The 17,519-nt window shown below is 45.4% G+C and overlaps 1 protein-coding gene and 1 long non-coding RNA gene across 3 annotated transcripts in view; one reads left to right on the plus strand and one right to left on the minus strand.

Annotated features, from left to right (window-relative positions):
• MERTK (MER proto-oncogene, tyrosine kinase) overlaps nt 1–6,452 on the minus strand; it is a 54,354-nt gene extending 47,902 nt beyond the window's left edge. For both annotated transcript variants that reach the window (XM_081188456.1, XM_081188455.1), the window contains exons 1-2: nt 6,256–6,452; nt 268–715 (exon numbers count right to left, since the gene is read on the minus strand). In XM_081188456.1, coding sequence (XP_081044582.1) covers nt 268–715; nt 6,256–6,307 — 500 coding nt within the window. In that variant the 5' untranslated portion in view covers nt 6,308–6,452. The remainder of the gene's footprint in view (nt 1–267; nt 716–6,255) is intronic.
• Nucleotides 6,453–6,661: 209 nt separating this feature from the next.
• On the plus strand, nt 6,662–9,727 carry LOC308584253. The gene is made up of 2 exons (XR_014006706.1): nt 6,662–6,907; nt 8,836–9,727. It is a non-coding gene; the product is annotated as an uncharacterized lncRNA (long non-coding RNA).
• The last annotated feature ends 7,792 nt before the right edge of the window (nt 9,728–17,519 follow it).

Raw genomic sequence — 17,519 nt, forward strand, 5'->3', positions numbered from 1 at the left:
TCTTAACCCGAGGTACTATTTCTGGGTTAGCAGAGTCTGTAACCTGAAGCATATGTAACCTGAAGCATATGTAACCCAAGGTACCACTGTAATGAACAAATTCCTATGCCCCACAAATAACCCAGAAATGCATTTTAAATAAAAGCACACATTCTACTCATGTCCCAAGTCTCCTGAGGCTTTAGGATTCTAACTCGTGCTTTTCCATATTTTCAAGATATTAAGCAGCTGCTGACCGGAATTTTGAACTGCACAGAGGCTACTTACTTGAAAGTAGATATCATGGTGGTCACTTCATTGTCATCAAACTGAAAATACTGGCTGGCTATCCTGTCAGCGCCAACGAGCTCCTTCCCATTCTTCCACAAGGAAATGAGCGCCGAATCGTGGTTGATTAGCCATTTAGGAACACTGATAGAGCAATTAAACTTTATTTCCATGTGCTCAGCAACCACGATACTTCCTACTGTAGGGTTGAACTTAAACGACCCAAGAGGGTGAGCAGCGTTGCTTTCAGTAGACATGAGCTTATTCGTTTTCACAGTATTGGAGTCTACGGGACGTGTCGGTGCATAGATTGTGGGAGTGCTGTTTATCCTGACCTCCAAGGAGCGGGGAAATCGGTGTGCGCCATTTGAGTCCTTTAAAGGTGAGTGTGATTTTACGGGTGCCGACGAGTTGAATCCCTTCGCTTCTTGTTTCGCTTCAACAGGACCTGCAAATTACGACACATGGTTTTGTCAAGTTTTTTGTTCCAACATTCCCCCTTACCTACAGCATCTTGCCTTTGTCTACACTGGGCGATGGAATACAGATTTTCAGATGGTTTGAGGGTTTGACAGGGGAGGCGACTTTGCAAAGAATCATAGACTTGGAAGGGACCTCAGTGATGGCTGGGCAAATGGGGCAATACCCTCTCTCAAACACAGACTGCCTTCACGTATCCCACTCAAGTAATAAGTTATACATTTTAGATAATATTTTGACCCTGGATCCTAATAGCACCTTTTCAATCTGCAAATTCTTTTCCGCAAATCTGTATTTTTTAATCAAGCTTAAATATTGCACTCAATTGTTGATAACATAACCAATCTGTCACATGATCTTTTATCTCTCCATACTCTTTCAATTTGTAATCCTCCCCAGTGACATTTAGCAGGTCTCTATATGTACTCCATGGACACGGGTGGCGCTGTGGGTTAAACCACAGAGCCTAGGACTTGCCAATCAGAAGGTCGCGGTTTGAATCCCCGCAATGGGGTGAGCTCCCGTTGCTCGGTCCTTGCTCCTGCCAAGCTAGCAGTTCAAAAGCACGTCAAAGTGCAAGTAGATAAATAGGTACTGCTCCAGCGGGGAGGTAAACGGTGTTTCCGTGTGCTGCTCTGGTTCTCCAGAAGTGGCTTAGTCATGCTGGCCACATGACCCGGAAGCTGTACGCCGGCTCCCTCGGCCAATAAAGTGAGATGAGCACCACAACCCCAGAGTCGGTCACAACTGGACCTAACGGTCAGGGGCCCCTTTACCTTTATATGTACTCCAGTCTGTCTGTATGTTATTTTTTTTCCCCTTGCCAGGGCTTCTGTTGATGGCAGCCACATCAGTGTTTTCCTTTCTAATAGGTTTTTTATATTTCCCCCATACCCTAAAGAGATTTTTCCTGATTACGTGGTTTGAAAAGCTCTTATATATCCTAGCCTTCCTGTACCACAGGCACACATGCCATCCAAATTTTAGATCATGCCCTTCCAGGTCTAACAGGTGGCTGTTCTTTAGTAAGATCCATTCTTTCAACCAGCATGAACATGATGCGTCAAAGTATCATTGTAAGTCAGGGAGGGGAAAACCTCCTCTCTCTTTGGTGTCAAACATAATTTTATGTTTCATCCTGGGTTTTCTTCCCTGCCAAATAAACTTAAGATAGATCTTTCTGCCATTTCTTAAAATTTTGAATATCATTAACTATAGGTACCATCTGAAATAGGAATAGCATCTTTGGGAGTATATTCACTTTTATTGGGCGTTTCGTTTTGGTGACAGTAGCCCTGGTTTAAGGAGCCATTTGGTGCTGAGTTCAACCAAAATATATCATCCTGTAACTGAAGTCCATTCTGTCCCTCTGGGGGAAAGGAGTACCAGCCTTTGCCCTCTTTTATGTGGCAGCCCTCTGGTGATTTGAAGAGTGCTGCTATCATGCTCCTTCTCAGCTGTCCTGCTTCTCTGGGTTACACAGATCCAACAACATCATCTTTTCCTCATAGGATTTCACTCCACCGACCCAGAGGGCTAGCTGTGCTAGGCCCATCTGCCCTGTACATTTTAAACAGTATCATACCAACAGCCATGACTTCCCCCCAAAATCATGGGAACTATAGTTTGTTAAAGGTGCCAAGAGGGTGCTGGAATCCTCACAGAGCTACAGTTTGTAGAGTTCCCTCAGAAGAGGGATTGATAGTTAAAACTATTCTCCAATTTGTAGCTCTGGGAATTGTGGCCATCCATTCTACAGAAAGAAAACAGGAGGGATTTGCGCTGTGTGCCTGAGCAGCAAATGAGTAAGTGCTGTTCAGCAAAAACTGAAATGCAGCACGCCTGAATATGCTTAATAATTAACTAAACTTTTTGCTTGAACTTTGCCTGTGAAGAATTGTGAACATTCGTCCCAGTTGCTCATGGCTACTCAAGGATTTGCAGCCCCCACTGTTGAAGGGCAAAAGACACCCACAAAAAACAAAAAACCAGTCATGCAAGTACAAGCCAAGCAAGTCTCTTTCCCCATCTGCACTATGCCTTTAAAGCAGTATAGTACCACTTTAAACCGCCGTGGCTTCCCCCAAAGATTCCTGGGAGCTGTAGTTTGCCAAGGGTTTCTGAGAGGACCCTATTCTCTCCATGGAACGACAATTCTCAGTGTGGTTTAGAAACCAATCTCTTTTCCTTTGTGAAAATCACACCTATAAAACCAGTAAAACTTTAAAAAACGAATACAGTCATACCTCGTGTTGCGTGTGCTTCAGGTTGCGCGATGTCAGGTTGCGTCCTGCAGCGACCTGGAAGTACTGGAAAGGGTTACTTCCGGGTTTCGCCGCTCACAGACGCGCAAAATGACATCATGCACAGGTGTGGTGAATCGCGACCCGTGCATGCGCAGACGCGGGTTGCATTCTGCTCATGTTGCGAACGGGATCCATTCCGGAGTCCCGTTCGCAACCAGAGGTACCACTGTATAGGTAATGGAAAGATATGTGTTGGTAGGTTTTTCAGGAAGCTTTCAAAACAACGTAGTGATGACTTCTGCCTAATGCCAAAAGGCAGGGAGTTCCAAAGTTTAAGCTCTGCCCACCAAAGGACTGACTTTTCACCAATGCGGAACAAACATTACGGGGCACTTGTAAAAATCCAAGTTTTACTTCCGTTTCACTTCTGTTATAGGCAAGATTGCATCTATGCCATGACTCAGGGGTGTAGCGTGGGGGGAGCCAGGGGCTGGAGCCCCAAGAACATGATTTTGAGAGGGCACGAACCAGGCACCCCCATGCAGGGATCTCTAACTTGCCTGCTGCTGGGGGTCTCTGGGCCCCAGAGCCCGGCCTGGCCTTCCCGCCACGGCCCCAGCCCCCTTGCTGAATGACTGCCCAGCTAGTCCTGGGGGGATGTGCCCGCCAAGGGCTATGTCAACCGGTCAGGTTTCCCCCTGCATGGCCAGGCAGGAAGTGTAGCCCTGTGAACCCTCCTTGCCCCACACCTGCCCAGCGGGGGTAAGGGTTGGGCTGGGCGTGTTGGGTTTTGTTTACCCTCCGTGCCCAGTCCCTGGTCCCACCTGGTACAGTGGTACCTCAGGTTAAGAACTTAATTCATTCTGGAGGTCCGTTCTTAACCTGAAACTGTTCTTAACCTGAAGTGCCACTTTAGCTAATGGGGCCTCCCGCTGCCACCACACCGCTAGCGCGCAATTTCTGTTCTTATCCTGAGGTAAAGTTCTTCACCCGAGGTACTATTTCTGGGTTAGCGGAGTCTGTAACCTGAAGCATATGTAACCTGAAGCGTATGTAACCAGAGGTACCACTGTACAGTGGTACCTCAGGTTAAGAACTTAATTCATTCCGGAGGTCCGTTCTTAACCTGAAACTGTTCTTAACCTGAGGTACCACTTTAGCTAATGGGGCTCCTGATGCCGCTGTGCCGCCGTTGTGCAATTTCTGTTCTCATCCTGAAGCAAAGTTCTTAACCCAAGGTAATATTTCTGGGTTAGTGGAGTCTGTAACCTGAAGTGTCTGTAACCCGAGGTACCACTGTACATGTGTGCACGCCAGGTGCACGCCAGGTGCCAGAAAAGGACACAACGCTGGTGCTATGACTTCACCAGAGTAAGGGAAAAAACCACACTGAATGTTATGTTAGGAGTCGAATACAGTTTTCCTGGACAAAGAATATGTACTGGGAACAGTAGTTCACACCTCACAGAGCTACACTTCCTAGCACTCTTAGCAAATGACAGTTCCAGGGATGCTGTGGGGGAGGTCATGGGCACTGAATGTGCTTTAATATACAGTGTGGATTTGCTCTATGTGGCATGCATTTCCTATCATATGCAGACGTGCTGCGGAGCATTATATACAGTGGTACCTCTGATTACAGATGCTTCAGGTTACAGACTCCGCTAACCTTCAGGTTAAGAACAGTTTCAGGTTAAGAACAGACCTCCAGAACGAATTAAGTTCTTAACCCGAGGTACCACTGTAATTTCAGTTCTTTGCATGTGCAACTTGTAACATACAGTACATGCCTTGTTAAGGAGTGAGTTTATTTGGTGCACACATCCCGCTGCAGTGTGTATGTATATCTAGGGCCTCCAAGAAACTCAGATGAGAATCTTTTCCCCCTTTTTTTTTTAACAAAGCTCACAAAAATCTTGTGAGGGTAGGTGATGGTGAGAGGCAGACCACCCAATGAGTTTCACAGCTGAGCTATACTGTAACCACTGACCGTATCACTTGGATTAGAAGCACATTGCGCAATGCAGCCCTTAAAGGCAGGTTGAGAAAGTATGCATGCAATCCACTGCAAGGATAGTAATCTACGGCTATTTCTGTCCACAGCAACTCCTTGGTTTTGCGACAATTTTGTTTTGTTTTATTGTCCCATTTTCTGTGGATTGTTCATGCGTACGCGCTTAGAAACGTAAACAATTAAGCAGGAACATAAATGACTGAGATGAACAAATAAATAAAAGTAAGTTCCCTTCTGCCTGCTTGGCTCCACCCTTCCTGTGAAGGCTGCCAGGGGGGAGAAGATGTGATCCATGGCTGGAGCAAACATCAGGAGGGGATTCTGGGCAAAGTCAATTGGATGGAATAGAAGTGCCAGGCAGGAAGAGAGATGTCCAACAGCTTTCTTCTTCCCACTGTGCTCCGAAAAGCAGCCGCACACCCCCACCGGGTCAGTTATCTATAGCAGCTACACACTGTGTTTATCTCTCTATACATTTGCACACTAAATTTAGGAATTCATTGTATTCCTAATGACTGTTCAAAAGGAACCAATGGCCATGCACTGCTCCCGCATATGCAATGGAAACTGTGGCCAGAGCAAGGAGAGAGAGTGTGTTTTGTGGGCTTAATTTATGGAAAGTTGGGGTTGGTACTCAGACCTACCGAAAGGAATGGACCTGCCTTAATCGGGTTTGTTCATTCCAACGAGTAAAACCTTCGCTGAATACCACCCTTTTTAAAACCTTGCCTGGAAGTTAAGGTCTCTCTACTCGAGAAAACACTATTCCAAGGGATGTATAAGAAGAGATGGAGTCAACCAATCTCTGATCCCCCTCAGAGATCTCTCTCTCTCTCTCTCTCTCTCTCTCTCTCTCTCTCTCTCTCTCTCTCTCTCTCTCCCTCTCTCTCTCTCTCTCTCTCTCTCTCTCTCTCTTCATTCACAGGCAGGTGCCAAGCCCGAGCTGTGCTCGGATTAAAAGCGAGGACAAAAGCACGGTAATCCTCTCTCCCCCCCAACCCACTTTTGCAAACTCCCTTTTCGCGCAAAGCGCAGGAGGGTGGAGGGATGACGTTCCCCCCACCCCGAGTCCCAGCGCCTTTCTGGAGCCCACCAAATGCGAGGAAATGAGACACCCTCCCAAACGAAGAGTTGGAAGACGGGGTAACCCTGCCCGCCCCCCAACAACACCTTTCCGACATCCAGCCAACTCCTGTTCCAGCACTTCGGACGCGTAACCAAACACGGGAGGAGAAAGAGGCGCCTTACCTTTTGCGCAAAAGGCTGACGCCACCACCAGCAGCCCCCAAAAGCCTCCCATGGCGATTTGGAAGCGGGCTTGGCAAGCGTCCGATCTGGGCACCGCCGGGTCCCCCGCTGGCCCCGCTCCAGCCCCACCAGGCCACCTCCAAAGCCGGGTTTCCCTCCGGAGCTGCCGGGCGAAGAGTCCCCGGGGCGCACAGAAGACGCCGCCGCAGAAAATCGCCCTCTCCGAGCCGGAGATCGCTGACCCAAAACAAAAGTTCTGGGCGAAACTTGAGCGGAGGCGGGGACGGAGAGAGGTCCCTCCTCCTCCGACTCCGGGGCGGGCGCGGGGAGGCGGATTTCGGGGGTCTGGGAGGGTTGGCCTCCTTCTGGTCGGGCAAGAGAAGGGGCTCCGATTCCCGCCAGGGGGCGAATAGTACTTGGATGGAGAAACGCAGCAGGTCGTACAGGAATCTTGAAGCGCCTTAAAGGCTCCCCGCGGAAGCTTGCATGCTTGTGGCAGGAGCTTTTACGCGCTCTCTATCTCACACACAAACACGTACGTAGAGAGGATGGCATTGTAAAGCAGCCATCGCCATGTTTTGGACGAAAACTCCCCATCGGATGGGAGTTGTCCAAAAACATCTGGAGGGCGCCAGGTTGGCAAACGCGGCATGTAAACAGTAATGCCTTCAATGCAAAGATTTGACGCGACTGTGCAAAGCTGAAACGTATACAGGATGTGAATCGCGGGCGCAAAGCTGTCAACGTTTCCCTTTTCATAAGGGAAATTCCCTTATTCCGAATAGGATTCCTCGCAAGAAAAGGGAAAAGGTGACAGCTATGCGCGGGCGTAGCCGAGATTTATTGGGGGGGGGGGGCGGCAGAACTGAGTTATCTACAATGCGATAGGTCAGTTAGTTAAGTATTTATTATTTATTTGCTTGATTTAGGGGGGCAGCTGCCCCCCTGCACTCCCCTGACTATGCCCACGATGTGAATGGTCACCTTTTAACTTGTATCCATTTGAGCTTCGCACTGTGAAATTTTATCTCCTTTGCCTGACCTTTTGACTCCACTGTTTACGTCGTCGTCGTCCCCCCGCCCCCGTCCACCAGCAGCCTTTGTCTGTGTGTGGATCTGCCCGGTTAGAATCCGCTTTGGCATCTGAGGAAAGCTTATACTCAAACATCCTGCTAGTTTCTAAGGTGCCAGAAGACTCCCTTTTATCCTGAAAAGGGAGATAGCAGGATCTCACCTGGCTGCTCAAATTATTGGGGTGGAGTGATGCTAACCTTAGTTAGTTTTAAGCCAACTACACTGTTACCTCGGGTTACAGACGCTTCAGGTTACAGACTCCGCTAACCCAGAAATAGTGCTTCAGGTTAAGAACTTTGCTTCAGGATGAGAACAGAAATCATGCTCCGGTGGCGCGGCAGCAGCGGGAGGCCCCATTAGCTAAAGTGGTGCTTCAGGTTAAGAACAGTTTCAGGTTAAAAACGGACCTCCAGAACGAATTAAGTTCTTAACCCGAGGTACCACTGTATGTGGCATAAGATTTTGATAAAATTGTGGTGAGTCACGGTTAGGGCTTGTTTAGGCTTCATTACGGCCACCTTTACCCCATTTTGAGCACAGATCTCAACTTACCAGCCAATGATAGCATTTTAAAATTATTATTTAAAGGGCTTCCCTTTATCTCGAATGTTCTAAACTTCAGGGCAGATCTGCACCATGTATTTAAAGCACATTTAAATCTGTGTCAAATGTGCTTTAGTTGGTGTGGTATACGTACTTTTTATTGCCCATCTCTGTAAAATGTTCTCTTTTGATTATTGATAATACTGCATTTTAAACTTTCTTTTCAGGCAATTGTTGTATCTCAAAGTGGCTCACATAAACTAAAAAGCAGGCCCTGTCATCGGGTTTACAAGCTAAAAGGACCAGAGCCCCAAGGAAAGGGGAGGGGAGGGAAATGTGTTCTTCAAGGCTAGAAAAACGTGGCAAGCTGCAAGAATTTACGGTCATATTCTCACATCATATGTTTAAAGCCATGTAATAACACTTTAAACAGTCATGGCTTCCCCCAAAGAACTCTGGGAGCTGTAGTTTGCTAAGGGTCCTGAGAATTGTTAGGAGACCCCTAGTCTGCTCAGAGAGTTACAATTCCCAGAATTCCCTGTGAAGATGGATTCTTAAACCATACCTGGGACTAAGTTTATAAATGCACTAGAAGCTGATATCATCTGTGAAAGGCTTTTCTGGCGGGGATGTCGTGGGGGGGGGGCATGGAAAGGAAAAATGGGTCTTCTATACTTTTAACAGTTTCACAATCACATTATAAAACTGGATAGTTTTCTTTTTTTAAATGGCTCCCAGATTATAGATATAAGCAGTCTGTATATAGTCATGTCTATAGTGTGTCCCAGATATAAAGTACCTTTCAAAATTAAATAAATAACGGTGAGGCCAGGCGGGAGGACAAGCAAATTGTTCCCAGATGCCTTTTAACGTCTGGGAAGAAAAAAAGAAAATGCTTATTCAGTATACAGTCCAAGCTGCACTACTGGCAGATATTGAATTTCTGCTTCTCTCTTTTTTTAGCCCTGAAAACGTCTTGACATCTTGAAGCAATCAGCGGCTACAAAAAGGCACGTGCCTCCAGCAGCCAAGGGACAAACAAGACGTGACAGCAGCAACAGTCTTGAGTGCCAGGCCTGGATCACAGCAAACTGTGTCTCTGTGTGAATTTAAAGCACAGAATGGGCAGCAGGGTGGTGTTTATGTGTGCCAAATCTTTTCCCTGGCCAGGCCTCTTCCCTCTAACGTTGCTTCTGCCTGATTTTCTCTCCGTGGGGCTAACTCCCACTATGGGCCCCTTTCGACATCCCCTTTTATTATGGCACATTCAAAATCATTTGTGTTCATGAGGGTATTGAGCCAGTTATACCAGTGATGTGCAATGAATTTTTTTGTAGGGCTGTACAGTGGTACCTTGGGTTAAGAACTTAATTCGTTCTGGAGGTCTGTTCTTAACCTGAAACTGTTCTTAACCTGAAGTACCACTTTAGCTAATGGGGCCTCCCGCTACCGCCGTGCCGCTGGCGCACAATTTCTGTTCTCATCCTGAGGTAAAGTTTTTAACCTGAGGTACTATTTCTGGGTTAGCGGAGTCTGTAACCTGAAGCGTCTGTAACCAGAAGCGTCTGTAACCTGAGGTACCACTGTATGTAGATTTGGTGACTCCATAGTTGAACCACCTGCAAGGCAGGAATCTCCTTTCAAGCATCCCTGGCAGAGGCCTAAAAACCTTCAATGAAGGAGAGTTCACAACCTCCCAAGGAAGCCCATTCCATTCCTCAGCTGGTCAATTTGCCAATTCCTAGCAGCTTGCAAAAAGAAGAAGAAAAGTTTGGCTTGGCTTTGTTTTTTGAAGAAGACAAGCCCAGAGGTGGAAGGGTGGGTCCCTCCTCCCAATTAAAAAGTTATTTTTACACCCCTTTCTTTCTTCATCATCTCCCTTACTATGATTGTGCTGTTGCTGGTTGTGGCCTGTTTCTGCTGATCCTTCAGGTTCTGGCAGATTGGGACTGGCGGTTTATTATAACACCATGCTTTCAAACACACACACACACACACACACACAGAGAGAGAGAGAGAGAGAGAGAGAGAGAGAGAGAGAGAGAGGCTGAAGGAGAGGAGGAAGGAAATGAGATTATTAAGGTTGCAGGGGTCTTATATTCCACCAACTGCTATTTCTTAAAAAATGAAGAAGGGGCTGCAGTTCTGCTTCAAGCCGTTGCTTCCTGCTCAGGTGTGTGCATTGCTTTGCAGGGTTGTGCAATTTTGCAGCCTTTATGGAGGTAATGAGAGAGAGACATGCATGCACACACACATAGATGGAGCCTGGAGGCACTGGCTAAGCAGGTACATGGGAACATTAAGGGGACTAGGCTAGAGCCACTCGTTCATGGACCGCACGGCACTGAGTTATACACCATCCAGCTTTCAATGATATTTGTGCCTGCAAAAGTTTGGGGGCATACTGAGTTGTACGTACTTTATACCTGCTGAAATGAATGAACCTTGGGTGTCAACGGGTCTACTCTGAGTAGGACTAGACTGAATACCATCCACTGCTTTGTTTTCAACAAGTGCTTGTCCTGTAACTTCCTGTTGAAATCCTGTTTTTGTACAACATTTTTTTTTTTTTTAGGGGGAAGGACCCACTTTCATTAAGTTGCAGCACAGGAGTGCCTCTTCAGAAGGCAATAATATACCCTCCAACATTTCTCAGATGAAATTAGGGACGTTCTGTTCCATAATAATAATAATTTTATTATTTATATATTATTTATATACCACTCATCTGACTGGGTTGCCTCAGCCACTCTGGGCAGTTTCCAACATATATAAAAACATTAAATATAATAATACATTAAAAAACTATCCTAAACAGGGCTGCCTTCAGATGTCTTCTAATGTTTGTATGGTTATTTATCCACGTGGTTCGGGAGTCGCATAACTCCGGACCCGCCAACATTTCTCCTATGAAAATAAGGGACGTCTTCAGGAAAAGCTGGACATTCCGGAATCAGATCAGAAACCGGGATGGCTTCTCTAAATCCGAGACTGTCCTTGAAAAATAGGGACACTTGGAGGGTCTGCAATGATGCAAAAACACCAGGGAAGCATCTCTGATGGACTAATAAAGTATGGATGGTCCAGTATAAAGTGACTACTAATGGGCTATTATTCTGTTGATGACATGTTGCAGAATGTACCCCCACAAAAATGGAGCAGTTTGGAGGGACCCCATAGAAAATATATATACAGTGGTACCTTTGGTTGCAAACTTAATTCGTTCCAGAGGTCCGTTCTTAACCTGAAACAGTTCTTAACCTGAGGTACCACTTTAGCTAATGGGGCCTCCTGCTGATGCTGCACTATTTCTGTTCTCATCCTGAGGTAACCCAAGGTACTACTTCTGGGTTAGCGGAGTCTGTAACCCGAGGTGTTTGTAACCCGAGGTACCACTGTGTATATACGTCTATCTGGGGAGAAGGAGTTTCAGCTGCAAAGTGTAATAAAAATTTAAGGTCTTATATACATAATAAATGTTCATAAATGTACCAATGTCTGGAGCAGCACAGGAAGACCTTCCTGAAACCATTTTGACTTCCTGAAAATATTTTGACTCCCAAACTGACCAAATGAGGGAAGCAGCAGCACCCCTGCCTCCACTGGACTTTATTTTCTCTCCTCCACCCTCCAATTTATAGGAAAATTGGTGGTGACCTGATTCTGACACAGGGTCACAGTGCCATAACATCAAGATCCACCCTTGGAAAATAACAAAGCAAAATGTGAAACAGCTGTTATAAGACAGCAGGGGGAATCGTTTCCCCCTTCAACCTAGAATTCTTAGTTTTGCTGTGTTCCTGTGGGGCACAACTCCTTCTGTCTTTACTAATTTTAAATTTCTACAGATGTATGGTTAGGGAGGAAGGCCTGCAGCCAAGATGCTGGTTCTTCTTTTCTTTTGCTTTTGGTTTGTTTACAGCCTGTATAGCCCACTCTTCATCAAATGTTTTCAATCCCAGAGTGCGGAACCAAGTAATAAAATTAAACAGAGAGAAACAATATACAGAAATCGCCAAAAATAAAATAAAAAAATCGTATGAGCAGGACAACTAAACAACTAAACAATCCCATCATAAGGCAAACAAGCAAAATTGCAACAATGTAAAATAATATTTCCAATTTAACAAAGTTAAATTGCCTCAAGGTCAGCAGGGCTGCTGGGTAGTGATGTTCGGATGGCCCTATTTCAGCAAATATCTTTTTGCAAATATTGTTGTAGTCTTGCCTTTTGCTTGAATCCAGTGGCTTACAAACCATCCTCAATAGCAAAATCCTGCTTATACAGTACTAGAATCTTCAGGGAACCCTTCTCATGTCAACTTCTCTGCCAAGGAAGAAATTGTACAGATTTACTAATTTGTATGGCCAGATTGGGAGTCCTCTAAAAAGACTTGCATTTCAATTCTCAGGTTAACAAAGAGTTCTGTTGGAAGCTTCTTTTTTTAAGAGTTAGTTCTGCGCAGCTCCTGCAATGTGAGACCGCACTATTGTAATCACTTCTGAAATTTTTAAAAAATGTTTGCTTGACACCTACTGCCACCAACTGGAGATACAGTTGGCTTGTCATTACTTCATCACTTATTTTCAACTTGTGGCTGTTCAAAGAGCGGATATGCTCCTTAAAGTCTGCATCTGTTGGCACCAGAGTTTAATTAAAAGCAATGCATCAAAGTGAAATGAGTTGCCTTTCTGAGAAGAGATTAACAGTCTGGTGATTAGATAACAACTGGAATAGCCAGGCTCCAGGGATGAAAATTCCATTGCTGAAGAGCAGTCACTAAGTGTGATTTTCTGCTAAGGATTTTTTTTTTGGGGGGGGGGGTTCAGTTTACATTTAAAGGTGAATCTACTTGAATCACACTATCTGAATCAATCTGAGAATCAAAATACAGCCACGCTTCAAAATTTGCGGTTCTCTGCATCTTGCAGTGCAGTTATCCAATCAAGTTATGTACTGGGGTAAAGAGTTCCCTAAATGCATGTATTAGTGAAAATGCCATACAAAAAACCCCTTTTATTAGGGGAAATTGCTTTGCAAAAAATGTGTATATTAGGCACATTTGCATAGAAACATGTGTACATTAGCCGAAATTCACACCCAAATGCCGGTGGATTTTAACAAGGACTTTAAAAAACAAAATAATTCTGTAATATATAGTACTATATAATATTTTCTGCTATATTATTAAGATATTGGATGTTGCAATGGATTGTGTTAGGTTACATTTTAATGATATGCTGATTTATATATTCCACTTCTTTTTTGTACTATTTGGATAACTGGTGACGTTATTTGGCTAAGCAACAAAGCTTTGGATGTAGAAAGAAAGGAGTGACATTTTATTCTTTGATTTCAGTTACATGTGATGCAAACTTCCCATTGGTTATCTCAGTATTCCAAAAAGTGGAATACTCAGTTCTCATTTAATTAATGTGAATGTGGTATTTATATTTGTGTAAGTTGGGAGCATTGGAAAGTGGAGCAGGGTACTTTTTAAAAAAAAATCAGCAAAACAATGACTATATTTTGAGCACAGTCACAGAATGTATTGTTCACTGGGACTGAGCACCTGAATAGATTCCGCCCCTATGTTCTCAATGAGAAGCCAGAGTCCCATTCACAAACTACAATGGACATTGCTTGGCATATTAACTTGCTGGGTCCACTCCAGGGACTTGTCACCACGAAGAGGGGTTTTACACAGCTGAGCCTTATTAAACGCTTGCATAATTGTGGCTTTTGTATTCCACTTGGTGAAAGTAACTTGGACTAATAAGTGTCCAGGAAAATAATGAGAACTTGGTTCCAGGGTATGTTGAAATTCGAGACGTGTGCTTGTTAGCCATTTACTGGAACACCAAGACAGCCACTGTTCAAGTTAGCAACATGCGCTATTGAAAGCAAGGAGAGAACTCTACAGTAGTTTGTTTCAAATGGGGAGGGGGGGAGAAAGGACTTCTATCAGGCTGATCCTATGAGCTGACGTGTGAGCAATTAAGCTCATTGGATCAGGCAGTGCTATCTCAGCACATATTTGAGGGCGCATTTGGCACTGTGATGTGACTACACCATCTGCATCGTACCGTATTTTTCGCCCTATAGGACGCACTTTTCCCCCTCCAAAAATGAAGGGGAAATCTGGGTGCATCCTATGGGGCGAATGCAGGCTTTTGCTGAAGCTTGGAGAGCGAGAGGGGTTGGTGTGCACTGGCCCCTCTCACTCTCCAGGCTTCAGGAACACATCCACAGCCTAGGCAGCCCTAGGGAACTCCCGCAGGGCTGCCTAGGCTGCAAATAGCAGTTTGCTTCCCGGAGCGCCGGGCGCGCTGAAAGCAGAGCGCCCAGCGCTTCGGGAACACATCCGCAGCCTAGGCAGCCCTGCGGGAGGTCCCGCAGGGCTGTCTAGGCTGCGGATAGCAGCCTGCCGCCCGGCGCGAGGGGCGCCCTGAAGCAGAGCGCCCCGCATGCCGGACAGACATCGGCCAGCCCCACAAGCTTGGGGGACAGCAAGGAGGTGCAGCGCCGCCATCCCGCTGTTCCTCGACCTGGTTCGGTTTCCCCGACCTGGTTTTGGGGGGGGGGAATAAAGGGGAAAAGAATTTCCTTTATTTCCCCCCAAAAAAACTAGGTGCGTCCTATGGGACGGAGCGTCCTATGGGACGAAAAATACAGTAATTGCCATTAGTTTGGTGTCATTATGCCCAGGCTTGTGAGATGGTAGCTAGTTCTCAAGATCACATAACACAGATCAGTTACTCCAAAGAGTGAGGAAAGGCCTCAATGGCTGTTGTGGTTCCCCTCTGGGCTCAACCACCACCACCTCCAAGCTGAGGCTGCTGCTCCTCTCACCTTTTGGCTTGCTTGGAGAAGCCAACTAAACAGGTAGCAACAGCAAGGAGATGCTCCAGGGATTGGCAGTGGGTCCCCTACTGGGATATGAGGCTCAGTAGGTGCCCAGGAATGCTGAACCCTGTCACCATTCAAGGCCCTCTTATTCTCTAGCTTGGTTGTATTTAGAACCTGAACTCAAAACCCTTTTTCTGCCTGGTCCAATGATGTTTTAGGCACAGATAATGACAACTGAAATCTGTGTACCTAATTCTGCACAGAATTAGGCTGTTACTTGGAAGGAAGGTTCTCCAGTTTCCGTGGAGTAAGTATTATATTTAGGGCTGCAGCCAGCTATTACATCACCTTTCAGATCTCGGGCAAACTTCTGCCACCTTCACACCTCAGTGTGTTTGCATCACTGGGCTTGCAGCTGGTTTACTTTGGGCCAGAACTCCACAGAACATAGCCCCGGGCCTTGCTCTCATTTCCAGGACTCAACAGGGCAGCATGTGACATAATAAAAATACCTTAGAATATGTAGTGAGTAGTTTTCCTTTCTCAAATGAGGAACTATATGGAGAAGATCTTGTGGCCTCACTAGGATAAGAAATAATAGCAAGAACTATTGGCAAGGTTAATTTCCCTTGGCTTTCCATCTTGCAGTATCCATGACATGGAGACCTTTTCTCCTAAAGTAGCTGGGTTTGTTTTTTTATTAAATAAGTGATATGCGTCCTGAAGCCTGAAGTGGAACAGTCTATGCCACCACCTCAGGACTCAACCACCTGCATGTGTGGAGCAGCCCTATACTATGTATGCGGCTACTTTGAAGTAAGATCCACTGAGTTTCAGTGATACTAGCAAGTTAAGTGTGCATATACTGTAATGGTATAGCCATATTAACCACTAGGTGCCAGTGTATTGTCCCAGTTGCCAGCACAGTTTTTATTTTTTAAAAATTGTTTTTACTGATTTTCATGAACAACAAAGGCACATATAACCTGTTTGCAGTTCCTAGAGTCCTATGGGTCAGTTACATTTGGTGTGAGAGACACTGCTGAATCAGCATAGTAGGAGTGAGAAATGGTGGTGGGGCAGGAGTGTGTGTGTGTGTGCCATAGCTGTCAACCTTCCCCCCCTTTTTTGCGGGAAATTCCCTTATTCCAGCACTGTTTCCCACTGCTATCCCGGATTGTTAAATATCCCATAGACCAGTGTTCCCAAACCTTGGGTCTCCAGCTGTTTTTGGACTACAACTCCCATCATCCCTTGCTAACAAGACCAGTGGTCAGGGATGATGGGAATTGCAGTCCGAAAACAGCTGGAGACCCAAGGTTGGGGAACACTGCCATAGACTGTCCCCGGGATAGGTGAGGCTGCTGAGCCCTTATTTTCAAGGCTGCTGATCCCTTGTTTTCAAATCTGAAAGTTTACAGCTATGGTGTGTGCCTGTGTGTGACCCCATCCCTCTTAATGCCATGGAAATTGCAGCTAAGTTCTCTCCGTCCCCTTTAATTGTTTGTGCAATTTCTAGGCTACACTCATCAAGCACAGGCTTATGGGCTGTGTGCAACGAGACCACTGAAATACACACCATGCAATCTGTAAAACTACCTCAATACAAATTCCTGGCTGTTCCTAGTCACTTTGATCCCTATTCTCTCCCCCCACCCCGCTTTGCATTGTATTGCACAGCTCATCTGATGACGCTCATCTGACAGCAGCAAGTAACCAAGTACAGGATTTTTTGCTCTATAAGACTCACTTTTTCCCTCCTAAAAAGTAAGGGGAAATGTGTGTGCGTCTTATGGAGTGAATGCAGGCTCCGCAGCTATCCCAGAAGCCAGAACAGCAAGAGGGATCGCTGCTTTCGCTGTGTAGCAGTCCCTCTTGTTGTTCTGGCTTCTGAGATTCAGAATTTTTTTTCTCTTGTTTTCCTCCTCCCAAAACTAGGTGCGTCTTATGGTCTGGTGCGTCTTATAGAGCGAAAAATACGGTATTTAGTCCCTGGATTCAGGTAGGTAGCCGTGTTGGTCTGACGCAGTCGAAATAAAATAAATAAATAAATAAAAAATTGTCCCACAGCACCTTATAGACCAACTAAGTTTGTTCTGGTATACGGCAAGAGTATTGTTAGCCCAGAAATGGAAACAAGAAGAAATTCCGACGAAAGAAGAATGGCAGACGAAATTAATGGACTGTGCAGAATTGGACAAAATGACAGGAAGGATTCGAAACCTGTGGGACCAGAGATTTACAGAAGATTGGAAGAAGTATATGAATTATTTGAAGAGCAACTGTAATCAACAAATTACGCTAGTAGGACTACAAGACGTTTTGTAAGGAGAAATATACCAAGTGTTACAAAGTAGAAAAAGATAGAGATATTGGTTATGAGTTTGAAATGTAATAGGGAAGATAAGAAATGCATACTGAGAGATTAGATTGGAAAATTTTCAGACAGAATTGATGGAAGTCAAAAAATTGAATAAGATGTAAAAGTATGTTTAATTACTGTTGAAAATGATATGTTAAAAAAACTAATAAAAATTATATATTAAAAAAAAAAGTTTGTTCTGTATAAGCTTTCGTGTGCATGCACACTTCTCTACAAGGTGCTACTGGACAATTTTTTAATTTTTAATATTTTTATTCAGTCACTGGTCCTCGTGCCCTCTCCAGGGACTGTTGCCCTGCCCTGCCCTCTATTTGCTGCCCTAGCAACTGGGGGTACCCCGAACGCCACCAACCCGCCCCCCCCATTCCCGCGCTTCTCCCCCTGGCCAGTTTGCGGCGTGCCCCGCGCTAGTCC

Source organism: Podarcis bocagei, assembly GCF_964188305.1.
Source record: "Podarcis bocagei genome assembly, chromosome: 3".
Lineage (NCBI taxonomy): Eukaryota > Metazoa > Chordata > Lepidosauria > Squamata > Lacertidae > Podarcis > Podarcis bocagei.